Below are 27250 nucleotides of genomic sequence, written 5' to 3'. Positions count from 1 at the left end.
CTGGATCTAATCTGAAATTCTCCTGAAGATTTCTTCAAGAAGGAAATTGAGGGAAGGTGAGGGGAACTGAACTATCTTAGTATGCATAGACTTTTGCATAAATTGGGATTTTGGATCATGTGAGGTGAATGGTGGTTCTGAAAGTATAAATGCCACATAACTGTCTGCATGTTTGCAGGGAAGATTACGATTTAAAGATGTTCTAAAATTGGTTTATGCTCTACTTCTGCATATCTTGGCTTTTTGCTTCATTAGTGCACCTCTGCTTCCAGAAACCATGGAACATAATTTGTATCTGTGTAATACCATAGAGTTGGACTTATTCTTAATTTCCATTTTTGCAAGTGCGTAAAAACTGATCCCCAAACTTGAACACTGGATGTGTTATTTTGTCAAAATTTTAACGAGTATCATCTGTCTTAGCTTTTAAGTTGGTTTGTGGTCTTCTGTGTGGTAAATTTTACGACCATTTGTATGACAGTTCAAATGCCACATGATCCATATTTGGAACTTCCAAAAATCTTTGGAACAACAATTCCTTTTCCAGTGGATTTAATTAGAAAAATTAAATGGAAAAAACAGTGACTGTTTTCCTAATGCTGCTGAATACTCAGATTTACACTATTGTCTCTAATGGAACACAGTTTATTTAAGTCTTCAGTTTGACAAAAAAATTAATAATAGTCTGTGTTCCAGGGCAGATACTCAACAAATCTCAATGAGATCAGCTAATGAAATTAAATACTAGCCAAATTTACTAACATTAATATTCATTCAAGTCAGGACAGCTTTTGCTGTTCAAATGTGATATGAAAAGCGGGATGTTTTTAGGGATTTGGACCGTAGCAACTTTTTAGCTTGACCCAGACTTTCAGTGGATCATGAGCAAGCTGTGTATTGCTTGGACCTCTGAAGTGTTCCTCTTCCACACTTTCCCAGCCAGAGGAATATTTGTCTATGCCTGTCCTCAAACACTGACAGCCTTCCTTGCCCTCAGACCTTGGCTTCCCTGCTGATCCTTGCAGAGGACAAGGCAGTTGCCTAAACATGTTGGGGTACAGACTCCTTGGCATACACTACTGTATGTGTGTATTTGGTTTGAGAGACAATATTATGAACTTTTCAGGGTTCCAAAACCAGACAAATTTAAGCAGTAAAAAACCCCAACAACCTTATTTAGCTTATTTTAGTAGGATGCATATCAAAGCATTTAGTTGCAATACTGAAGACAAGGTTGCGAAATAAGAGTAAAATCTAGAGTTCTGCTCTATCTTGTTTGGGTTCATATCCCTCACTTACGATCCTTAATGTGTGCCGCAGGAGCTGTAGCTGAGAAAACAGTTCAATTCACAGCAGGCTGCCTTGAATGTTGCTTGCTGCCATTATACTGTTTCTCTGGATCCCAGTTTCAAAAATACCTTTCCTAATTTCACTTCTGTTCTCACTCCAGTGAAAGGGAAGTCTTTAACGGGCAACATTTCTTTGATGTGCAGAGATTAATAACTTATGGTCTGTAGGATGTCAAATAAAATCAGATCACTTCCTGCTAAGCTTCTTGCCAAGTCTTGAAGACTTACTATGCATTAAGCAGTTTCCAGAGGTTAGTTGAAGCTTCGGCGATTCTGGTAAGCTTATGCTTATTCCCCTGCATGGCTCTGTGCCTGCAAAGGTCGAGGAGGACGTATGGATGGCAGATCTGGTAGGGTTTCTCAGTACATGGTATTCAAATACAGGTTCAGAGGCAGAAGCTGGTGTGAGTAGCAGGTGATCTGCCTGGTGAGAGGACCACATTGGTCTGAGAAGGCGGCATGCTCATGTATTGTTAGAGAACTGCAGCTGGGACTGTTTTCTATTTCATTGTTATTTTCTGATGGGTTCTAGAAATTTCCAATCTAATTGTCTATTAGATTAGAAGTACAAATACATGTCTTTCTATCTAGATTTTTTCCTCTAAATGTTCTAAAAGTCCTCAGTACTGCAGTCAGTTTGGGACATTTTAATTGGCAAGGACAGAGCACTTTCAGTGACACTTTCAGGGGATAGTTCTTCAGCATTTGTAAAATCAAGCAGACAATCTTTATGGCATTGCTCTGTTTCTGCATGGCTCCTGCTGTTTTTACACGGTTATTGTATGTCTACATGTACACCTTCTTTTAGTCAAGCTCAGTAATATAATTATTGTAAAGTGGCTCATTAATGCTAATTAGGATAAATCTCTAAAAAAAAAAAAAAAAAGAAATGCCAGGCAGTATAAAGTACATTTAAAGCGCAGTGCAGGATATATAACTTTCCAAACACATCCCTGGAAAATAATAGCAACTGCTTATCTTCTGCCCAGATCCATTTAAAATTTTCCTTATGAATACTTAACCTTTTACTACTCAGTAATTTTGAAGAGTGCATAAATATTGATGCAGCTAAAGTTGATTGCCTTGTAAGAGGTAACCAGAGTTACTTGTGTTTGCTAGGGCCCATCTAAGAAGTAATGGGAACAGTGAAAGAAAACTGTGATAGACAATAGAACATTTTCTATTTTCTTTTGCATGGAAACACATTTCATGTTTCTCTTTCCTGCAAGTAATGGCAGGGTGATTTTATTGCAGGCCATCTGCTTAGCAATGTACATCTGCCTAAATATACAGTCATTTTGTTAAAATGAACAAAGACTAATTTCCTGTCCTAATTTCAGTGATTTCAGTGGGACTCAAAGTATTGCCTACTTCTTGTACTATCACTTGCTTTTTTGAGAGAATTTATTTTCTTTTCACTGAAAGCTTATGAGTCAAATTAATTTTTAGTGAAGTAATTGAATTAGATGCAAATTTTGTCCTGTCGTTTGAAATGCTAATAAAGACTTTGTTGGATCTCTGTTTCATGGAAGCTGGTTTTGCCTTGGAATAACAATTCTGTGGCGAATTGACCAATTTGCATTATTTCTCAGAAGGAAATAAAGAAGACTGGCCAGGTTAAAGTTTTGAGAGGATAAATTTTATTTCAAAATACAGTCAGACTTCAAATTAATTGCTCCCATGTATTTCAAAGACCTGGGAAATCAATGGCTTCTATTAATGAATTCTTTTTTTGTCTTTGCTTTTAATGCAAGTTTCTGTGTAATTCAAAGACTCATTAATCCTCTAGCTGTTTTTATCATGCAATGCTGCAAAAGGATGAAAGGGATTTTTTTCCCCATATTTTAGTTTCTACTTCACAGGTCATAATGTATTAGTTTAGTGTAGTTTGTATTATGTTGATTGTTGTGCATTTATTTTCTTTTCAATATACCCCATACAATCTGCAGACCATGGATTTGATGTTAAGACTTCACCAGCTGGGCTGTACTCAACCTGTTTTGGTGTCAGCTCAGCTGGGACTGGGGGAGTTGCATCTCAGTGCTGAGGGTCTGTGCAGCCTGTCTTCCTTGATGCTCTAGTGCAAGAGTTTATTCCAGTCCATCAGCAGATAACACTTGAGATGGAAAGGTGAGTCTGTGCTACACCCTGATACCAGTGTTGCATGAACTGGCTGTCAGTAGCCCTGCAGGACTGCTCTGAGCTGCTGCTGTCTCGCAGATGCTGGCACAGGTATCGCCTGGCAGAGGAGTGTGCGTATGCTGGCCCAGCCTGATGGCCTGTCTACCAGGTGGCTCTCTGTGAGCCAACCTGTAGTGCTCCCTGGACACAGCCGGTGACTGCCTATTGGAGATCACAGGGAGATCTTCTAGGGATGGATCACAGATTGGGGCACACCTGTGGGTTTTTCCTCTATTTCTTCTCACTGTTCTTGGCAAGAAGAAAGTTGGATGAAATGAATGTGGGAGCTTGCTTAGATCTATAATCTTCTGCCACAGTGGCCTGTGCTAGGTAGTGCTCTCCATGCTCCCGCCTGTCTCCGGTCAGCAGTTCTGGGAGCCGGCTGGTCAGATAAGATCCTTGCGCGAGAGCTCATCTTCCATTAGAGAAACATCCATGTTTGTCTTCAGGGGTCCATCACAGCCATCAACCCAAAAGATGAGGATTTCAGTCCTTCTGATGAGGTTGTGGGGGACATTTCATCAAGCATCCACATGTATTCTGCTTCAGTATGCAGGGCTCAGGCTTATTAAACTTCTAAACAGGTTGCAAAGTCCATTGTCTTCTCCTCCTAGTTACAATTGTAGAATAAGCTGTGGGCTAGAGTTAGCATGTTCCAGGGTGGGAGTTTTTTGGTTGGCTTTTTTTCCTTTTTATGTCAGTGTTTCTTATTTTGTTGGTTTAGCATCAGCATGTAGACTAGGCCTTTTGTGGTGAAGGATCAGTACAATTTGTTACCTCCTCCTGCTTCCCCTCTTGGTGCCTTGGCCATCCAGTGAGGTTTTGCAAGTGATGAAGCTATTGAAGGTGTTGGTACTCTTTCATCAAGTAATGTGCATCATGAAAAATAATAGAGTCCATGATCTTTAATACTATTTTTTCATTAGCCTTCTTTCACTTTGTTGTTTTGGAGGTAGTCTTGCATCTGTGGCCTAAGATGTGCATAGAGGACAGCAGAGTGCTTTGACCTGACTCTAGTTGATGTGCTGGCACAGCTTGTCATCAGTGACTGGAGTTGCCCCATGTCCTCAATTGTATGGCAGCACTGGGAGGTTCATGGAAGAGGTGAAGGTGACTGCCCTTCAGGTTCTGTGTCAGACCATCAGAAGATCTGCTGTTGCAGTGTGACCCATATGTGGTCACTTACATGTTAGTACCATTGTGCCTAAATGGTAACCTAAATTGCAACCTAAAATGTGCTAAATGAGGTGATGGAAGGAGTGAGCACTGTAACTCACTAAAATGCATGCTATAGTCATTCTCTTACAATATTGTGGCATATATCTTGTATTAAACAAATAGGCTTCATTTAACTGAAAAAGTAAATACAGCTTATGTATAGTTGGTTGTAGAGGGCCTGGCCCCCTTTTCACTGTCCTAACTCTTATTTCCAGCTGGTACAATGCCCGTGTGGCTGTACATGCATGGTTATAAGTGTGTGTACAGTGTTTTATATTGCCTTGGCCAGGGATACTGCAATGTGTTAATATTCTGCGTGTGGAAAAACAATGTCATGTCTTAGGCAAGGACACTTATAAGGTTAGGAATGATGTTGATCATGTCTGTTTCTCATCAAACAATAATTGGCAAACTGAATCCTATGCTAACTAACAGTAGTAATTCTGGGATGCACTGAAATGGGTGGCATGTGGGCCTGGACAGGGAGCTCAAGTTGTTTCTGGAGGCTCTCCACAGTCAATGCTGAGCATTTTCCCCTACTTGAGTTGGGAACATGCAAGTCTGTGTTCAGCCTGTAACTGTGTGTTTTTTTTTTTTTTTTTTTTTTTTTTTTTTCTTAACAACTCATAAAAAGTTCTGGGCAGTGTATTTTATATAGTCCCTCTGGTTTCTGGCATTCACAGAAATAACACTGAGAGCGCTTCTTACTCAAATCCAAAAAAAGTACACAGGGCAGACTTTGAACATTGATTTCCTTCGGCCACAACAGTCATACACTCAACCAATATTACTTGAGCAAAAGTACAAAAGAGGAGCTAGTACTTTCCCTGCATCAATAAACATGGTGAGTGGCTGCACAGGAGACCTTTTGTGTCATGTTTGGTCTCTGGTACTTGTGGTTTGGTCTTATGGACTATTCCGCTGGACTCTCATCTTTTATAAAATATAGGTCTTCTAAACATGGGAGTATACTAGATTGTTCGTATTTTTTTGCAATAACTGAATTTTCTAAGCTATGGTTAAAAAAAGGGTCAGTAGTTTTTCTTACAGATGACAGGTTAAAATAGAGAACAACTGTGGGACAGGATTCAGGCAATCCTGCAAGAAATCTTCCTTTCCTCAAAGGCAGAAGGAGAACAGAGAATGTAAGGTTTAGGTGGGGTTTTGGTTTGCTTGGGGATCGGGCATCCTTCCTCACAAATTTTTCTTCCTTGGTATCAAGTAATAAAGTTAGAGGGAATGTTTGATGCTAACTAAGGCTGGTTTGATGGGAAAATACTGAAGACTTGTTCAGTTGCCACTCAGTCTCTCCTCTACTAACAAAATTTCAGGATTTGGCCAATAGTTGTTGCACACATACAGTATTTGTCAGGGGTTTGATTCTATTTAGATCCAGAGAATAAGATATGATCATTTATTATTATTTTACACTTTTTCTCTGAACGTGAAAACAGCCTTTTTCTTCAAACAGGAGTAAAACAAAAAGAATAACAAGAGTTCAAAGGTGTCAAGGGACAAGTACATTCTCCCTCTGCTCCAGTTATAAACTGTGTCAGCTCTAAGTTTGCAGCACGCACAGTAAGAAGCATCTCTGGCTTGAAGAACTGACAGGGAGAAGTGACGGTCCCTCTTGTACGTGGCCGCAACACAGTGAGGTGAAGCAACTTACAAAATCACTCACATGTGTCTCAGGGCAAGGAGCAGCTGCACAGAGGCTGGGTCTGTCACTTGTCCTCTCTATAGAAGCGGCCAAGCGCTTCTGTGCCACTCCAATTCCCATTTAATGAAATTGTCACCAGTTGCCTTTTCTTTGCCCTTATGTGGTGCCTTTGGCCTCTCCTTCTCTTGCTCATGCAGGAGAGTGGGGTTTAGAGGGCAACTTCACCTGGCAGTGTCATGTGCCCTCTTCTAGTGCAGCACCTTAGGTGACTGCCTTCCCTAAGCTCCAGGCATTGAGTTACTGGTCTAATTCTCTCCCTCTCAGTCTGGTGAATCTACACAACGGCAGGGAGGTGTCTCCCGCGTTCGTCAGTCGGGCGGTGCTGCAGGCTGAGAGCAGGGGAGGTGAGCGTTGCCACCGCCTGTGCTACCTCAGAGCTTTCTTGCCCAGCTCACTACTCTCAGGCATGTGGCTGCATGATTAGCAGTTGCTGATCAACTATTTTTCAAGGTTAAAGAAGAAAGGTAAAGAAGAAAAAAAAATGCTGTACTGCTTTAAAGGTAAGTGATTGCTTGTGTATTTAGAATAAGGACTTCTTCGTCTGTGCTGCCAGAGTTAAACTGATGAAATGGTATGTGGTGTGCTGTCATTTAAAGAGTGTGTGGCTGTTATGTAAAGGTTTTAATTACTTTCTTCATCCGTCTGCTTAGGAACACCATGCGTCTGGCAAAATTTTGAGAAGGCTCAAGGCGTTAAAGAAAGCTCATCTAAATAAAGGAGGGTTAACGTGACATTGCAGTTACTTAATCCTGTATTGTCCTGCCATGTGACTGCAGGGATGCTGAGGCGCAGTGTTTCTTTTGCCTGGTGCACAGATTATGCTTTTCCTGTCATCTTCCAGGATCAGTTGCTTTGCTAAACCTGTCATGAGGAGGAAACAGAGGAGCCACAAACTTTTTACAGCAAGGCTTCAAGGCACAGTGACATTTCCAAGGCACAGTGACAAGCTCACAGGCTGAAGAACGAATCAAAGGCAAGCCGTACGTTCAGCTCTTGAACTGATACCAGAATCAAGGAGAGCTACGCTCTTAAAGTCAGCTATTCAAAATGAACTGGAAGCATCTGGATTTATTCAGTTAATCAGCTATTTGTTTAACCTTTATCTATCCAGTTAGTTTTCAAAGCAGCAAGCTAAAACCTGAAAATTCCTGTCAAATGTTTTGCATGTGTCAAATGTAGTGCACAGATTGTGAGCAACTCACTGCTTTCTTGCACAATGTTTACAGTTTTAATTGCAAAGCCTTGTAGATGAAGATCCTGATATACTAAATCTGTTAGTGAGAGATGGATGCAAACAGCTTCCAGTTTTAGCTCTGATTTTGAACAAAACTGCAATATGTAGGTACGTAATTTCCAAACTAATCTTTGGACTTTCAGTAAGCCATTTTTGCTAAGTTTGTCACAGTGTCCATTATGTACAGGACTGCATATTCATACAGAATTATTTCATTTAAACTCCTTATTGGGACATAAATGGGGAAGTGACTACCCTGTAGACTATGACAACAGAATATGTGAATGGAGGAAGTCTTGGAAAACACCGTTATTCCAAGTGGCATCGTGAGGACAGCAGAGAAGACAATGGGCAGCCGGAGTGCTGTGAAGGAGATGAAGAGAACAGGCAGCACAGGCTGACCCCGTTTGAGAAACTAATGCAGGATATGTCCCAGAATGAAAAAGTGGTGAAAGAATTAACCCTGGGAAAGAGAATTGGCTTTTACCGAGTCAGAGGAGAAATAGGAAGTGGGAATTTCTCGCAAGTGAAGCTTGGAATTCATTCCCTAATCAAAGGTAGGCACCGCTGTGTGGGTCACCTGCATGTTGAGTACCCTAGTTCTGTAGGTATACAAATGGCCCTCTTTGGGAAGAAAGATGCTGTGTGAACCTTAAATACACATATAGTTTGTATGTGTCATCTTTTTGTTGTGTGAATCTATAGGTCACAGATAAATGCTAAGGTTTGGATTAGGCTTTAAAGAACCAAAAACATTTTCTCTAGATGCCAGCTATTACAAGAAAAGTTCATCTCTGCACTTCATTGAGTTAACACGCCTCATCCCATGGCTCAAACACTCCACCCTTTGAAGCACGGTGTTGTGCCTCCGCTCCGACTACTCATCCTGTCCATCTGCCCCCTTCCCTGCCCAGCTTATGGACTGCAGGGCTATAGGTAGTGAACCCCCAGGGCAGCCTGGCTAGGCATGCACCTGACCACAGACAGGGTTGGCAAGGCTTCCTTTGTTTCATCACAAATTTTACTAGTATGAACAATGCTTTTACCTGGTCACAGTAATTTTGGTGAGAAATTTTATGTCTGCTTTAATCATTCATTTGCAGGTGGTTCATTACTGTAAAATGCTGGGACAGGGCTATAGGTGTGCGCTGAGAAGATGCAGGGAAACAAGCTCTGGTACAGCCAACCTGGGGTTTGTCAATTGTTTAAGTACAGAAAAGCATGCTATATTCTGCTTCTGGGAAGAAGTAGAAATGCTAGGTAACTGCAGTGACCACTTCAGCTATAGGTATAACTAAGAACTTCATCTGTCTTGTTTCTTCTTCTACTTCTGACTGACAGTAATAGAAGCTGTTCTTGTCCTTCAGGGGTGACTCGTTTTCTCCACATCTTTATACATTACTATCTTGTTTTTATCTCATAGTCTTTCCTTTCCAATTTGATTGACTCTCCTTCCCTCCATCATCTTACAGGTGAGAGAATGAGGCACGCCCCAAAGCTTTCATGCTGTTATTACCTGTGGTTGTTTTCTCTAACCACCTCTTTCAGCTCAGACTGCAGAGGTGTGAAAGCTCCCATTTATCCCTCATGTGCAGCAGTTTGTGCACTGGGAATCAAAGTGTGGAACTGATGGTATTTATTTTTTCCAAATTTAAGCTTGCTTATTCCTAAGGGTTGCTTTAACTGGGTGTGGATTTTTTGGTTTTGCTTGTTGCAGAAAAGCATCTCTGTTCTTCTTGGCCCACAATTTATTCTTCTTCTATTCTTCTGTTTCTTCCAGACAAAACTGTCTTGTGCTTACTGCTGGAGGAAGTGCTGCTCCTGTACTGGGACAGGAGGAATACTAATGAAAGGAGGTTATAAATTTGATCTGGATTAACTTTTTATCTGTTTAACTTCAGAGACAGGCTGCTTTAGCATTTGAATAGAGCTGACTGAAAAATTTGAACTTCAGTGAATACAGTAAGCTTGGACAAACTAGGTACCAATACCATACATTTTTATCTTGAAAAGGTTCTTTTTCAACAGAAATCTCTCAAACTATTTTTCTTTGTTTTGTTAGTAGCTTTTTTGGTTAAAATGTTCACTGGGCAAGGAGTTAATTTCTCAGTACTAAGTTTGCAACTGTCTTGATGAAGGATAAATTTCTTCTGACTCATCTCTGCCTGTGAGCTTATCTGCCCTCATAAAATACACAGTGTGGATAGGAGAACAGGAACACACATATACACCACGACCACCCACAAAAAGGATTCTGTTTTTTCCACTAGATGCACTTTGTTGTGTTGGTAATGAAGTGGTGTTCTTGCATAGTGCTAATGAGTATGAGTCTTTTTGCTGATTATATAAATACAAAGGCTTCATTATTAATGCTGGTTATGTCCCTGTGGTAAGGGGAAGTGTATGGGTTTGGGGCTGTTCAGCTCTTCAGTTATTCTCATAGTGTTAAGTTCTAAGTATGGTCTTTCTCCTCCCATGTCACATCTATTCTTCACTAAGATGGCTTTTTTTAACAATTACATGTGTGTGCTGTTCTGTAGCCCTTCTGATCTGTTGCAGCAGGGTATCTGAAAAAAGTTTTCGAGAGGGAGAGAGGAAAAAACTGCAGGATCATACTGGATGAAGTACCTTGTTTATCTCACAGGGTCTGTCTTCGTTGCTTAGAGGATGCAGGAAAGATGCTATGATACATATTGGGTTATCCTGGAGCATTGACCACTTTATTAACCTGAATGTTGGCAGAGATTTTCTCCAGAGGCCTGTGGAGTAGCTTGCTAAGGACTGTTAGGTTCCTAAGCTCTGTGTAACCTTTATTTTACATACCTTCCAGCTGACAAATGTAGTGTGAAAACACAGCTGAATAGATGCAATTAAGAGCATCCAAAATTTACAGCTAGTAAAAAGCCAGTCTAGTGCCAAACATCAATTGGAAAGGCAGGAATGTCCAGGCACTTCGTTTTCTTTTTTTGAAGCAATTCTGTTTGTATCTTGTTTCCTTTTGCCGTCATAGTATACACCACTTCTTCCTGAAATTATTTCTCAACCTTTTCCTAACTTCTCTTATTAAGATTTCAGCTAGCTTTTTTCAAACCTCAACATACACTGTGTATAGTCAATCAAAACCTCTTGCTACTCAGTCTTAATATTTTGGTAAATAAGCTGCCAGTTAAAAATGTCCTTCCCTTCAGCACTGCTGCCATGCAAAGGTAATATAGTATTTCTAAAGCAAACATTTTTTGGAAGCAGAGGGAATGAGTTTAAAAAAGAAAGGGAGGGTGTGAGGTTTTTTTATACTTTAGGTGGGCTGGTTTTTGCATATCATGAATATGTAACTATAATGATGTAGATTTAAAGGAGCTCAGTCCTGATTTATGGTGGTGTGTGAACGGGAGCGGAGCCTTCAATTCTAAACTTTTTTTTTTCCCCCTTTCCTTTTAAAACTTTGCAGGAAAACTGACCCAGAGGAATTGTGAATTCAAGCAAAAGGAAAGGGAAGGAATTTAACCTAGAAGATTTTTTTTTTAAAGCCCAAATGCTCCCAACTTTTATGAATCAAGATGTAACAATGCAATTACATAGTTAAGATTGTAAGAATTGTTATCCTTATAGTATCTAAGCATTTAGTTGTGCAAATGCTACCTGCTGCGAGCTGATGCTCTTTTTTCCTCTTGGTTTAGGTGATCAGTACTCTACCAATGTGACAAGGGTTTTAGTCTTTCATCCCTAGGTCAGCAGATCTTTTCCAGGATCGGTGTCTGTGCTGTTACCATTTAATAGCTGCATTTCCTCCCAATCCACCATGCCACCATCAGCACAACACAGGAGTAGGTACCTGCTTTCCTAAAGGGCTCACTAGAAAGCATGGAACAGGTCAGAGGGAAGCCGCGTGGGGAAGACTGCCCTCTACTCAGCACGGGCTCCTTCTGAAAATAGGCACATCAAAGGATAATTCAGCACCTTTCACAAGAATCACATTTGCTTGGAGTATCTGCTGCAATTTAGCAGGGAAATCTACTAATGCACATATGTTACTAAGAAAGGTAAACATACCAAACATGGAGGTTTTTTGATCTGTACAGTTAGATGCATATGTATCCTTAACACTTCCTTTAGAGATGTTGAAATACTAGAGTTAAATAACTTTATAATATTAAGTAAAAATATTTTGAATGCTTTTATACCAGAACACATGTACAAATGTGATAGCCTTCTCACTCTTATAGCAACAAGTAAACAATATTGACTTTTAAAATTTACTCCCATGTACAAGAAAACAAGTTTTTTTCTGAAAGACTTCAGGAAAGTGGTTAATTGTTAAGAACTCCTGAATGTTTGACTAAGATATTCTTGGGGAAAATACCTTCTTCCCAGGAATAAACAATTACTTTTACTGTCACAATCCAGTTTAATTCTACTGTCCTGACAAGTTATACAAAGCCACTGTAAACCTATTTTAAACAGTTTAATCCTTCAAATACCAGCTGTATTCAAGATAGTGAAGACAAAAGCCATAACCTACCAATTAATACAGAAACACAAGGGCAACTGTCATTGACCTATTCATACTGCTCTGAGCTACTCTGGAGATGTGGTGCAGCTGCAGATGTGTATCTGTGTTTTGTGGCCCTTGGTTTCACTGTAGATATGCTCCAGAAACATGTAGAACTTAACAGCAGCTTTACATTACCAGGACAGTGAAAGACAGCTAGATTTGCTGTGTTACAGAATCCCTGCAATTTATTCCACTGTTTTTTTTTATTCCCCTTCCTCAGAATAAAATCCGTGTGTGATGTGGATTCATGGTGCACTGTGGCATACAGACGTAAAAATGTACTTTTCCTGTATTCTGTACAGTACCAAAAACTACTCACACATGAACATGTTTGAAAAACTGGCACAGCTATCCTGAGGAAGACAAACCTCTACAACACAGATTTTAGTCACTGAGAATTTGTCAGGGTATGGAATAAGAAGTTATGTATGAGTTCTGTATGTTGCACCAACTTAAAAGCACCTCTTCATTATAAACTTGCAGGGTTATAGCCAGAGCTCCTAAATTACCCCTAAGTTTGTCTTTCTGCTCTAAAAAAAAGCACTTAATTTTGACACGTCCATTAGTCTGCAAGTACCAGGCTCTGGCCTAGCTCATCTAAAAAGCACTGAGCTAACAGAAAGCAAAAGTGCAGAGTTTCTTTACCAGCATTAGGCACTGAAAGCAGACGCTGCAGCTGTAGCCATCTGACATATTATTAGCCTGGCAGCAGGAAAGCACACTAAGACAGCAGGTGATTTGATTAGCTCTTGCAATACTCTACCAGCATTTAGCTAGTGATTTGATTAGCTCTTGCAATACTCTACCAGCATTTAGCTACCTCAGCAGTGTGTAGAATGCCATAGATGGAAAGGGGCGTGGGTGTGTGTGAAAGAGGGCTGGGTTTAATAGCCTCTGCAGCTTGGCTCATACTGATCAGAAGTGAAATTTTATTGCACTTCTATGGCCAAGCATTGTTATAAGTAAATAGTATTACCATTTGTACCTATGGCATTGACAACATGGAAAAGTGTTTCTTTTTTCAGAGAAAGTCGCAATTAAGATTTTGGACAAGGCGAAGCTAGACCGGAAGACTCAACGTTTGCTATCTCGTGAGATATCCAACATGGAAAAACTGCACCACCCAAATATCATCAGACTATATGAAGTGGTGGAAACACTCTCAAAACTGCACTTGGTGATGGAGTACGCTGGAGGTGGAGAGCTCTTCACTAAAATCAGTACAGAAGGGAAGCTGCTAGAAGCAGAATGTAAAATAATCTTCTCCCAGATTGTGTCAGCTGTGAAGCACATGGTAAGTTGCTCTTCTTTCACAGGCACATTGCCCCTCACTACTCTAGCAGATTTTGTGGATGTATCTTTCGGTTTTCAACTAGTAGGTTTACTGTTACCAGGATTTCGGGCCCACATTTCTGAAGAGCAAAACAGCTAGAGAAGAGCTGTTTTACAGGGTATCTGAGAGAGATTTCACATCCACCTCGAGTTACTGCCTCTCTGTTGACAGCTTTTGGGAGGAGACTGAACTGGGAGCACCTGATGGGTGGAACCATCCATTCAGCATTATCCTGGCTGCTTCAAGTTGTTGTAGGCACCAGCTAACAAAGCTTAATTTCTGCCCTCCAGCTATTTCAAAATGGGATCAGTCACTCTTCCACTAGAAGAAAGTGTTCCAAAGAAGAGACTTGTTAGGTGTTGAAAACATCCAGCTTGCTTATTAATAAACATGGGAGACTGGCACTTAAGACAGTTAATTCCTGGTCCTCGCTTTGGTGCAAATCTGTGAAGTTAACACCCAGCGAGTCACTTCCCCTTGCCTAGTCTTCAGTATCTGGATTTAGGATGATGCTATTCGTGTAGAGCCCAAAGTATCTCATAAAGGCAGAAAAGGGATAATTAACTATTTCAGCATCATCTTCTCTGAACCTTGCACAGTAACTACAGCTACTTCAGACAACAGCATAAAAACATGGGAAGGCTGTTCTGCAAGCTTGAGAAGTAGTATCTGCTAAGGTTGGCTCAGGGTGCCCTCGGGTGGCTCACATCCTCCTGCCACCTAATAGCCTCAGGCAAAGTCAAAAGCAAGGGTTCTGTTCCCAGGTCAAACCTGTAGAAACCACATTACAAACTGCTGGTGGCATATATAAACAGTGTGCATTTTTTATATATTTTGACAAAATGATCATATGTCCTGTAACTGATGGATGAGCTTCAACATCTTTTCCATAGGACAGGTACTCTGCAGCTACTGGAACTTACATTTCAAGATCCCATCTATTTCTTAGCATTAAATCAGACTACCAAACTGATTAACCTCTTCACTTGTACACACAGACTTCTGCAAAACATTTTACTTTTGTCATCAAATCCAGGTTACTTAAATCCCATCTGACTGCTGCCTGTCCATAACAAGGACAGAATATCCCTGCCTGTTATCAACAACAGGTCAAAAATCTTAGGATGCCAAAGGGCTTCCTTATTGCCTCCAGATACTGCACCTTGTCCCTTCAAACGGTAGGGCAGAGAGTGCTCTAACACCTCCATGCCTCCTAGTTATTTCAAAGATGAAGCTAAACCCTTACCTAAACAAGACCTGTACATCGCCACTAAGCAGAGCAAATTAATTTTCAGTCCTTGGCTACTACTGCCATTTCCAAAGGAAAAAAGTACACAGTACATGGTATTTTAGACTTCCGAAACTAGAAGACACCATTAAACTTGGTGCCCTGCAACAACACAGTATACCACGAGTCTGTGGTCCTTTTCTCCTGCCACCACAAGATCTTCATAGGACACCAGATCACACAACAGAACTGAAGTAACATTCTTAATTTAGCTGTGATTATGTTCACTCGGTGAACTTTAAGACCACAAGCTTACAGTATCTACAAAAATGGAATTAGTTAAAAAGAAATTATTTTTATTACTTAAATCATTACAGAAATGTAGTAACTGCAAAAGCAAGTGTTCTAAACCCTGAAAAAACAGATTTTGCACATGAAGATATCTAGTCTTGTAGGATTCACCACCATGCTATCACAAATATGCTTCATTAAAATAGCTGCTATTCTTAAAAAAAACCCCATTCTTTTCCCCATCTTCTCCACCTACTCTATTAGGTTTGTATCAATAGAGAATTGTTTAAATACTTTGATTTTTATTGCAATACTTATTTCTGACTTTGTCCAAGATAACTCCTTTCTCCTGTGTGGCAGTTAATTGATGGTAAGAGCTAGTCACTGGAGAACTTGCCTATGAACAAGCTAATACCAGATTTTCCTCTTGTTCAACAGCATGAGAATAATATCATTCACCGGGACCTGAAGGCAGAAAACGTCTTCTACACCAGTAACACTTGTGTTAAGGTGGGGGACTTTGGATTCAGCACAATAAGCAGAAGAGATGAAACTTTAAATACTTTCTGTGGCTCTCCTCCTTACGCTGCCCCTGAACTCTTCCGAGATGAAAACTATGTTGGCATTTATGTAGACATCTGGGCACTGGGAATCCTGTTATACTTTATGATGACGGGTATCATGCCATTTCGGGCAGATACAGTGGCCAAACTGAAAAAGTGCATTCTTGAAGGGACATACAGTTTGCCTCCCTGCCTCTCAGAAACTTGCCAGAAACTGATAAGAGGAGTCCTTCAGCCAGTACCAACCGAACGATATTCTGTCAAACTTATTATGAACAGTGAATGGATGCAAGGAATACAGTATCCCAGACCTTTACAGCCATTTAAACTGGATCCAAAGTATTTATCAGACATCACTACACTCAAAGAGGAAGAAATCGAAGTGAAGAATATTCTGGAAGATCTGGGAATCACAGAAGAGCACATTCAAAATAACCAGGGAAGAGATGCACGCAGCTCAATAACAGGGGTCTACAGAATTGTTTTGCACAAAGTACAGAAGAAAAGGGCACTTGAATGTGTTCCTATCACATCCCACCCAGACCCCAAAGAAGACTTGAGGAGAGGAATCCATTCTTACAGTGGGATGAAGCATGCATCCAAGCTGTGTTCTATTTTATAAATTGCACTGCAGGCTGTATACTCAGCACATTTAACAAAGGGTTTTATTCACTTTTCACAAGTTCTGGTGTTACATTTTTTGCAATTTTTGAATAAACCAGAAATGCCTCATCTCCTTTGCAGTTCTCAAGTCACAGTGAAGCGCTCAAATACAGAGCTCTCATGCATTTGTTTGTCCCTTGCTCCAGAGACATGTATAGCCAGTGCAACAATCCCAGTAAGCAGAACAGGGATCACTAGTGGAGGTGATCTTTTAGTAAAAATCAAACAGTACTGCATTTAACACATTGGGAGATTCTGAGTACAGACATGTAACAGCTAACTTCTTGAAAAGTTGTACCTCAGCTTAACACAACTATATCACTGCAAACCAGGACAATTTTTGCAGAGAACTAAATTTAAGCAGAAATCAGACTATAATCTAAACAACTGCAAATTCTTCTTTAAAACTTCTTCAGCAAATTAAACATGATAAAATGTATATCAGAGCTTCTTAATTTTATTTCAAGAAACAGCAATTCTGCTATTGACCACAGATCCCAATTTTTCACAATTCAGAAAGGCAAATTAGGATATGCTGCTTTAACCCTGATGGGTGGTTACATAACTGGTTGGGCTACCAGCTACTAATATGCTGACACCTTCCATTACTTGCACAATTCTGACAGTCTAGAACTACTTGGACTCCAGCTGCACACCAAAAAAGAAAGATTTAAGCATACTCTAAACCCCACAGTTTTAAATTCTTGCTTTAGCACTAGGTATCATTAATCTGAATGAAACAAAATACGCTTATATATTGAGCATTACAGGCTTGTACTATCTCCTGCCCTGCCACTCTGCCAACAAAGGCTGGCACCAAGATAATTTTGACACTCTTAGCCACTGCAAATTAAAAGCTGGATAGCCTTACAACTCCAATTGTTCTGAGCATCACCAAGATGTAGATACTCTGATTTTCAGCTTTAATTGCTTATTTTATACTTTAATCTTCAACACCATCAGCTCCAAATCATATGGTGCAAAACTAAAGTAGCTGTCCTTCTCTGACTGGCAGAGCTGACATGCCTAACCTAAGAGGTAGAGCCTATATGGTTTTAATTAAGGCAAGTAAATGAATACAAGGTTTAGAGAGGTACAGCTGGTTCTTTCAAATTTAAGAGCAGGATGCCTTACCTATTATGGGGAGTGATGAGATGATCAGTTGACTTTAAGTAATGTAACTAAGCAACAGAATGACTCTGAGAAGTCACCCTGGGGAACTGGACACGGTGAGGCTCAGGTAACTACAGAGCAAGAACCAACATCCCTTCACAATATTTGAGGGGGATAAAACAATACCATCTTTTATAAGACAGTAATAAAGATTGATTGTATTTCATAAGCTGGGAATTAACTCCTCCACTATAAACAGTTTCCATATGAAAGCATGTAAGTTATCTTGAAACACGGCCCTGAAATAATTGTTTTGCACCAGCCTAAGCAACCCTTTCTTTCCACTTTTGTAGTGGAATGGTAGTAGGAAGAAAGATCCAGAAGGTCCATACAGATTGTGAACTCACAACCTTGGGTTTTCACAGGGCCAGTTCCCTTTTTCTTCCTGAAAACCCAACAAGTCAGCACTATTCCAACAGGTTTCAAATATCTCAAACTTTATTTTAATAAAGGATCAGCCTCGCAGACCATGAGGTCCCTGTGGTTAACTTTGTGCCAGTAGCTCACTTCTTGGCTTGTCCACTGCCAGCAATGGACTTTGTTCCATGGCAATCTGTTTTTCTGGTGCCAAGATAAAGTTTCACAAGGGCAACCTAAACCAAAATACTTGCAAATACTATCATCATGCATCATCGCTCCATCATTTCCAGCAGAACAAACAGATTAGTATTCATCAATTTATAATAAACAACTATTTTACCAAGGCTTGACTGTACAAATACAGCAAGCTATCAAATCCTAGTGAATGACATAATACAAACACTTCATTACACACACAAAAAAAAGTAATTTAACAGACAAATCATTTTTTGCTACGTTATATTAGGCAATGTAGCTTTGTAGAATTAGCAAAGAAACAAATTCAACAAAACTTCATTCTGTACATTAGCTCAATTTAAGTATATATTACAAGCTTACAAGGCTCATATCATAGTTCATTTCCAATCTGGGCTTTAAAAATCTACCAGAATGGACTCCCCATTAGCACTGTTTTGCTACTACTTGCAGAATGGATAGCTTTCAGCTTGCATGTTGGGAAAAAAAAAAAAAAAAGTAAAAGACTCCACTCCTACAATATTACCAATAGTGAGAAAGACTTCAAAGTACAAAGTCAAATTTAAAGTTAGAAATATTGGGCTGTTCGGAAATTAATTGCCGATTTCAACCTGTATGTTTGAAGTGGCATATCTCAGCTCAGAATAAAATTTATTGATCGAAATAAAAACCATTAGAATCAGCACATTTTTGCCAACAAGAAACAAGCATATTTATTCTGGTTGCATAAAATTCTGGACTTCTGGAAGCGATGAAGTCATCGAAGACAGTTTCAGCCTCTCCTTGGTTTCTGAAGCATCTCCTACACAGGAAGCTGTTGAGATGCTTGAAGAAATAATAGTCGGTGGGCAAGAGGTCCGGCGAGTATGATGGATGAGGCAGAGTTTCGTAGCCCAGCTTGTTCAACCATTGCAGCATCGAAAGTGCAACATGTGGCCATGCATTACTGTTGAGAAGGATTGGACCCTTTCTGTTGACCAGTGTTGGGCGCAGCTGTAGCAGTTTCTGGTGCATTTCATTGATTAGCTGGACGTACTTCTCCGCTGTGATCATTTCACCCAGATTCAAGAAGCTGTGATGGATTCAACCAGCAGCAGACCACCCAACAGTCAGCATGATCTTCTTTTTTGTGCAGATTTGGCTTTGGGAAGTGCTGCGGAGCTTCATCACAGTCCAACCACTGAGCTGATCGTCACTGGCCGATCGTCACAATACAGTCGAGAAACAGATCGTTCTGGTTGCTAAAAAGAAGTGCCGACGACAGACACTTCAGAACGGCGATTTCTGTGATTCTCATTCAGTTCGTGTGGCACTCATCTGTCGAGCTTCTTTGACTTTCCAATCTTCTTCAGACGCTCAGAAACAGTTGATATGCTCACCCCGAGTTCTTTTGCAAGTTCTCGAACAGTTGTGCTTGTATCTGCTTCCACCAGAGCCTTCAATTCATCGTCGTCAATAGCAGAAGGACGTCCGTGACCTTCTTGATCTTCAAGGTCGAAATTGCCACGTCGAAATTTTTGGAACCAAAGTCTCACTGTCCGTTCGTTAACACTTCCCTGGCCATATACCTCATTGATGTTTTGAGCAGCTTGCACTGCATTAGATCTGAGTTTGACCTCGTAGATCTGTTGAAATTGCTGTTTTGACATCTGAACTTCAAACCTCCGAAATTTGTCAAAAATGCAGTTTATATTATAATTATACAGCATGAAATTTCATAGCATGAGCTTTTCAAAAATACATAACTATGCCAGTCGAAAAGGTACTATTCCTGAAACATGTACAATGAAAATCACATTACAAAACGGAAATTAATTTCCGAACAGCCTAATAGTCTTTCAGAGATGTATTATATAAAGAATAGCGAGAGGCCAGAGCTCCAGACAAAGTGATCTTCCTCCCTTCCTTCATTTGCCAATTAAAACAGCTCCATAATATCTAGAAGTTTTATTTTAAAATTCTGCTGCCTTAGTTAATTCTACAAAACAATCCTAAAAGATACCAAATCAATGAACCCATTTCTTTAGAAGAAAAGAATTTCTATCTCCCTTCTTTATCCTCCCAGGCTGCTGTGATTTATCATGCAGGTATAAAACACATAATATGGATTTTAGGAGGAATTATGTATAACTTAGCACAGCAAGTCACAGGGTTTCTTGGAAGAAAACCACCTGTCAGTCTCGTTGTTCTTGATCCAGTAATTTTGACAGGGGAGATTCTATTTCAGCAATGAATGTTACTTGGTTCTATACCTTTCCCAAAGCAATGGGGTGATGGGAGGTAGACTGGGAGAAGAAAGGGAAGGTGATAAAGGGAAAGAGAAGAAGTGCAGCATTGAGAAGATAGACTGCTTACTGTCAAGGCACTGAGAACCCTAACATTAAAAGCTTGGACTATTTTGCCACACACTTGAGTACAAGTAGAAGTTAACAGTGTAGTTTTCAAGTCATTTTACATGGAAAGAGCAAGCAGAAGATTCTTTTTTTCCTCTGTACAAAGACCTTGTAACAGACTACAGCTACTACTCAGAAATTAAAAAAATTCAGACATGTCAGGGAATCCATAGAGCCCATGGCAAGTCCTCTATCCCCAATATATTCATAATTTTAGTGTTCTGAAAATACTACAAATATCAGCACACCATATTATGACAAATTTCAAGGGGCTTAAACAGTTTTTCCATGCTCCAATGAAGTACTATGGTATACTGAAACTTTAGCACTACTGCAATCCTTTCTCTCTCACCCTACCCTCACACCTCATGTCATTCCCCACCTCACAGAGGTATCTTAATGCTCCCCATTGGAAATGGCAACAGTAACGCCTTCAGATTCTGTTGTTGCAGGGATTCTTGGCACTTTCTTAGCAGGGCTTGGGATGTGCTAAGAAGAAGGGAAAAAAAATCATTAAATACAGTTTTCTAGTTCACAGACATTCATACTTCATGGCTAGTCCAACTCTCAAACAACATACATGCTAAATTGGATGGCTTGGTCTTAAAGTCAAGCAAACTGCTCATGCCTCATGCAAACTGATTATGTGAAAAGAGCCAGTTTGTTCTTGCATCATTCTTGTGAAGTTTCATTCTTGTTATGATGAAACGTACTTTTTAAAGTCCCACGTTCAGTTTTTTACTGCTGGCTTGTATGTTACATGTTAACAAAGTATTTAATGTAACTTGTTAAACCACTTCTTCTTTTAAAATACATGCACATGCTAAGGCAAGCACATAAACTGTTCCACCATTTGTATCAAACTTTAAAAGAGTGCTGAGTGTTCACCTCATGGACAAGACCTGGGTGGACAACTTCAACTCCTGCCTCCAGAGGTCCATCACCCATGAGCGGGCGCCTCGCGTAAGTTCTCCTGTGTTTTTCATCCACACGCACAAGGTACCATGTTCCCTCAAAAAGATCTTCTACTGAACACTGTGGAATATAGTTGGCTGGAAAAAAAGCCAGTAGCACCCTGTTAGTTGGTTCCTGGTAAGAGTTTTACACAACCCAGGCCTTTGCAGTTTAGACACAGTAAGACAGAAAAAACAAGCCTGCATTTTCATTTCAGCCACACTGGGCCAATGAACATGAGCTATTCAAAGTAGAAAGGGTTGGACATTTCCTTCATTCTACACCTTAATCATTTAAAGTCAGGCAAACTAAGTGATGAGCATTTTGCTGTAAGAATAGGAATGATTTATATTTATAAAGTTCTTACCCAAATGATGTGTCTCCTGTCTAATCTTCATGTTTTCAGCAAAGACATCAGGTGCAATACATTTTCTTGAGTCAAGTCTTGTTTTGAGATCAGAAAGACTGGCAGTTATTTTGTCCAGTGAAGAACCTACAATATAAGGCCATCATGTAAGGTAGCACCAGTGCTGAGAACTGCACATGAGCATGTTAGCATTTCAAGCCCATTCAAAATACTTTGCATTATGAAAGCTAAACTTTTAGTCATTTAAAAATATTCCAAATTACTCAATCAAAATGTTAACAGAGCTTGATGAATATTATTTATTTGCCTGAGGAGACACTTTTAAACATTCCCTGGAGCTGGGACATACTCAGTTTAGCACTACTGTCATTAGGCACTGCTCTGCAGGTTTACATATGCTGGCAGGTAGCATAAGGAGGCATTTAGAGGTGAGCTGTGCAAGGGGGTTAATAAGATCTCTTCCCTTCACTCACCAGGAGTGGCATCCTGTGTAACTCTGATAGAATACAGCGTAGCAGCAAAACCAGAGCCATAAGAGAACACACCAACTCTCTGTCCTGCAAGCTGCTCTGCGGAGTACCTGCAAATTGAGCAACAGTTGTTTTAAAGAGAGAACCAAGTCAAGGTGCCAATTTTAAATACCTAGAAAGTGCAGCTAGCTTAGAAAAGGCAGCCAGAAATTATATTGACTACAATACATATTTAGTACGCTGTGTGCATAAATGGTGACTTTCAAAAACAGTTTCCAACACTATTGCTATGTGATGAGTTCCAAAGCTACCTAACCAAAACAAAGCAAAGAAATGCCCAGAATATGATTATCTAGAAGGCAGACAGTTTTCATTAAGTGACCTAAAGCCCAAAATGAACAACCACATCTTGGAAGGCAAAGTCAGAATAAAGAAAAAAGGATCCAAGAGGAATAGTTTAATTTAAACTTAACGTGATTTTCTAAAAGGAAACACTAATTTAATTTGGCTTTGCTTATTATAGTGAAACAGAGAAGGCATTCTGATTTTTTTTTTTTTTTTTTTCCTCTTGGGGAACAGGGGCAGGGAAGAAGGTTGAGACTGGGAAAAGACACCACCTTACAAATAAGATCCTACTTCAGAAGTAGTAAGCAGCTGTTTCAGATCAGCTTCCAACACAGAAATTTTGAATCTGCTGGTCACTTTGTGTGCAGAATAATTAACTTTAGTCTTTCTGCTTAAGGCAACCTAGTAGGAAAAGGTTTGCTAGATAGTGCTTTTACAAAAGGCTTGCTGAAACAAAAATCTTTTATGACATTATATATATAAAAAGCTATGACTTTTTTTTCCCGATTTTTATACTTACTGTGCTAGAAGAGAGGCAAGACAACCATAGACTGAAGGGGTATACATATTTCCATTCTGATTGGATACAAGTAATGAAGCTTTGGTTTTCTGACTGAAGAGCTCTGCACTAGCTTTCATGAAAGCTTTTTCCACATCTCTGTCAAAATATGTATCTTGAAGTTTTACATCCCTATTGAAAAAAAAATAATTCAGAAAGTTACTAAAATAGCAGAAAGTAAAAACATACCTTGGACGTGTAACTAATTAAGATTATATGAATAAGGAAGACAGCAGCCATTCTCACCTGAAAGCTTCCAGACCACTGAAAACACCGTTTGCTGTTTCTGGGTTCTGGTCACTGAGAAAGTCATTGAGCAAGAGTCTAGCCACAGATTTCTGTACCAGTTTACAGTAGGGAGAATGAAAGATCATGAATCCAAAGTCATTCAAGGTGAAACGTCTGTCTGTGCCCTCTGGAAGTGGCAGAAATGTTGTGTTACAACTTATGTTTAGTACTCACTTCAACTATGAAAATAAAATAGGGGAGTGGCAGGATACCATTCATCATAACATGTCAGTGTACAACAGACAACCATTAAGACTAACTATTGCTGTTCAAGTTCATTTAAAACACTGCTGCTACCTCTATTTAAAAATTAGTTTCCTACTGAATTTTTGCACCAACTAACAATGTTCACCTTTCTTCTAGAAGAATAAGCTAGAAAAGCTTAATAGAATCTCTGTATTTCTACCCAACATTTGACATAATAATCACCCTCTTAACTATCTAAACTTCATACCTATGTTTCTTAATATGAGTGAAGTAATTACTAAACATATGGGGTGAAAAAAATCAGTATCATTATGTAACATCTAAATATTAACTGCACTATCTTAAGAGCCTGGGTGGATGGAGGAGTAACACGCTTTTAAGCAAGGTATCATACTTAACACTAACAGAAGTGTGTAGAGACTACTGGTTACTATCAGGTACTCAGCCATACCAAAACAGAAATAAGACATTTCTTATGGGGGAGAGCAAACATTTCAATTGCCTCGGAACACACAAACACAAACAAATCTTGCAATATCATCACGTGAGGCTACATACCCTTTTGCCACTGGGCATGGATTTTGTTTCGATAGACAGTATAGCAGTGATCTAACGCACTGAGGTAGCACTGTATAGATAGTTTGCCATCAACGACAGGATATTCAGAAACCATATCTGGTTTGTAGAAGTCATATGCATGCTGCATGTGAGTTCCCCGCAACCCTGATGGACAGAAATTGACAAAAGTTGAAAATTATTTTATTCAGCTGCTTTGAGTCAATTTGAATGCATCACTTAACACATGAGGGGAAACAAGAAATATTTGGCTACAGTCAAGCAGGCATTCACAGCATTTCAGGCCCTTTAAGGTAACGTTTCACACAATTCTCAACTGCTTGTTCAGTACAGTAGGAACGAGTATAACAAACACAAGTAACTAAATTATTTTCATCATTCTGCCTTGGAAGTAGAGCACTCTGTTACTCAGCTCTAGTCCCCTCTTCGTCAACTTTACCAGAGAATCCCCAAGGAAATACATGGATAGGAGCATCTCTACCTATTCCTTGCTGCTTCTCCTACAGCAAGAAGAGACCAAGTACAACTTCTGACATTAGTGGAAGTTAATCCATCTCCCCAGCAATGCACAATAAAGAGGAGACAGGCTTCAGAACAGATCCAGTTATCTGGCTGACTGGTATTAATTTTCTCACAGGACTAACCTCTCTCAAAAATTAACGGAGCATTTGGACCAACAAGCATAGCAACAGCACCAGCTCCACCTGTTGGCCTGGCATTTCCCGTGGCATACACAGCGATGTCTCCAGCAACAACAAGTGCATAGCGCCCTGCGAGAAACAGACAGAAACAACGATGAGAAACAGACAAGAATCTAGCGCTTTTTAACATCCATCAGCAATTTTTAGACTTTGGTTACAGAAGAGATGACCCCAAGATTAACGGGTTCTTCAATCCTGACTTTTACCCCACATTTCAATTTCCTGGCAGCCACCAAAATTTACAGGAAAAGACCAGTGATTATTAGCCATGCCATTATTTTCTGCACTGTAACTGAGCTAGTGGCAAATGTCCATGGCATTCAAGAAAAAGGTTTCAGAAGACAGAAACACTTTACGCTCTGGGTTTTGTATGGTTAAACATGAACACTGTCATTGTAAGGCAGACTACTGAAAACCAGAGGATGATGTAACTTTTCAAGAAAATTCCCTGGACTTACCATCCCAAGAACTGGACTCAATCCAATTAATAGCATTAAAAAGAGCAGCAGTGCCTCCATAGCATGCATTGGTGGTGTCAATTCCTTCTACATCGGTATTACCAGATTCTTCAAAAAGCTGCATCAGGACAGTCTTTACGGATTTTGATTTATCAATTATCGTCTCCGTTCCAACTTCTAATCTCCCGATACAATCATAGGAAAGGCTGTTCCTCTCCATGAGCTTCTGAACCACAGTCAAGCAGAGAGAATTGATATCCTCACGGTCGGAGCAGAACCCCATCTTTGACTGGCCTAGCCCAATGGTGTATTTCCCAGCATCCACACCATCATACTTCTCCAGCTCTGTCTGGTCAACATACTGAGAGGGAAAATATATTTCCAGTGCAACAATCCCCACATCTTTGGGCCAACATGATTCAGCATTCACTGGCAGAGACCCAGGCATCGTGGTAGATCTTAAAGAAAAACAAGAAAACCACAAAACCAGCTGATTTAGTCACATCCATTTTGAGAGACTTACTTTCATTTTCTTTACTTTCATTACAGAAAAAACTAAACTTCAAGTATTCTACAAAATGCAGGCCTTGGCCTCCAGGGAGACCTTTAGTCTCAGCATACTTTAAACATCATTAGAAGTCTTGCAACATTTTAGACGAAGTACTTTTAAGTGAAATTACAAATTTTAGCCCTGGAGATGAATAGGTAGATGTAAGTTAAGCCCAGGTTATTTCATTGAAGCAAAACACACATTTAACAAGTGTTAAAGTGTCTGAGAAATTAATGCTCATTATTCTAATTATGCTTATATGCAAAGCCTCAATTTTAAACAACCAAACTAAAAAGATTTGATTTTTTTTTTAATGTTGCTAGTTGAGAAAAGTTTAGAATCTCTTCTTACCAGGAAATCTCAGACAAAACAGGGCAAGACTTTTCAAAATTGTTTTTATTTTTAAACCAAGTGACCTAAGTCACTCCATTTTGTTTATACTTGCAGCAAAGAATAGCAGAATTGGGGGGTGGTGTTGTTTGTATTTTTGGCTGGGTTTTTTGTTTGTTTGTTTCAAGCATACTGTGTTTTGGCAGTCCAGAACACTGGAACCCCTAACAACAGGCCTTAAGGAATATTTCACAAGCTGAGAAGAACACGTAGGGATTCTCCCTGACAGTCCAAGTTTTTTTCATTTTAAGCCCATAACTTTACAGTCACTACACTTGAGGATATACTATTCTCTGACATTTTACATCCTATGACTTTCATCCTGTCCCTACTGCGCAGACAGGCACCACCCTCCTGTGCTTTTGCTTACACGGTGCTCGTCCCTTCCCTTCTGTGCCCTGCTGCAAGTACCATCACGCTGACCTTACCCAACTTCTTCCATAAAACCACGATGAGCTGTATATGGGAATAAAGCCTTTCTCTGCAGGAATGACGACTTTACAGGATGCGTATTAAGACAAGTGTTAGGAAAACATTAAAAGTATTTTCTGTAACAGGTACAGCCTTATGTATGACCTAGAGTAAGAGTGCATGGCCTGCCATTCATTTTGATTGCCTCCAACAACGTTTCAACCATACCCATGATGTACCTAAAATAACTTTTAAGAATTTATCTCGCAGCCTTCGTTCATATTCCCGTGTAAACGGGAGGAAAGGCTATTTAAAGCCTGCTTACTGCGGCGCTGCAGAACAGCCGCAGAGCGCACTGCCACGGTTTTAAGAAAAACAACCAGCCCCGCGTTGCTCGCGCACTCCGCCGCCAGCACCGCTCGCGCGTCCGCTCCCCCCGTGCCCGACCGGGACCTCTCCTTCCTTCACCCACCCCACCACGCAGCCCCTCACCTCAGGCGACCGCCGCCCCGCTCCCCCCG

At 40.1% G+C, this 27250-nt stretch overlaps 2 protein-coding genes and 1 pseudogene across 5 annotated transcripts; 1 reads left to right on the top strand and 2 right to left on the bottom strand.

Moving 5' to 3' along the window:
- Positions 1–3235: 3235 nt before the first annotated feature.
- Positions 3236–18545, top strand: NIM1K (NIM1 serine/threonine protein kinase). 4 transcript variants are annotated; one of them, XM_026865371.1, is made up of 4 exons: positions 3236–3479; positions 7119–8259; positions 13265–13548; positions 15545–18545. In XM_026865371.1, the coding sequence occupies exons 2-4, from the start codon at positions 7968–7970 to the stop codon at positions 16289–16291; spliced, it is 1323 nt and encodes a 440-aa protein (XP_026721172.1). In that variant the 5' UTR covers positions 3236–3479; positions 7119–7967; the 3' UTR covers positions 16292–18545. The 4 variants fall into 4 exon arrangements, with proteins under 4 accessions (XP_026721172.1, XP_026721173.1, XP_026721170.1 ...); XM_026865372.1 differs by lacking the exon at positions 3236–3479 and adding an exon at positions 5578–6932; XM_026865369.1 differs by lacking the exon at positions 3236–3479 and adding an exon at positions 5578–6968.
- A 707-nt stretch (positions 18546–19252) lies between these two features.
- LOC113489788 lies at positions 19253–19750 on the bottom strand (annotated as a pseudogene).
- Positions 19751–20116: 366 nt separating this feature from the next.
- Positions 20117–27244, bottom strand: HMGCS1 (3-hydroxy-3-methylglutaryl-CoA synthase 1). Its single transcript, XM_026865368.1, has 10 exons — positions 27222–27244; positions 25379–25836; positions 24864–24989; positions 24202–24366; positions 23395–23563; positions 23110–23280; positions 22248–22354; positions 21775–21900; positions 21342–21505; positions 20117–20942 (listed from the first exon to the last, which is right to left on the bottom strand). Exons 2-10 carry the CDS (start codon positions 25824–25826, stop codon positions 20850–20852), a joined length of 1569 nt encoding a protein of 522 aa, XP_026721169.1. The 5' UTR covers positions 25827–25836; positions 27222–27244; the 3' UTR covers positions 20117–20849.
- Between the last annotated feature and the right edge of the window lie 6 nt (positions 27245–27250).

This window comes from Athene cunicularia (assembly GCF_003259725.1).
Source record: "Athene cunicularia isolate RWA chromosome Z unlocalized genomic scaffold, athCun1 chrZ_part1, whole genome shotgun sequence".
Classification (NCBI taxonomy): domain Eukaryota; kingdom Metazoa; phylum Chordata; class Aves; order Strigiformes; family Strigidae; genus Athene; species Athene cunicularia.
Note: the sequence above shows the minus strand (reverse complement) of the source record. Positions and strands in the feature narration are given on the sequence as shown.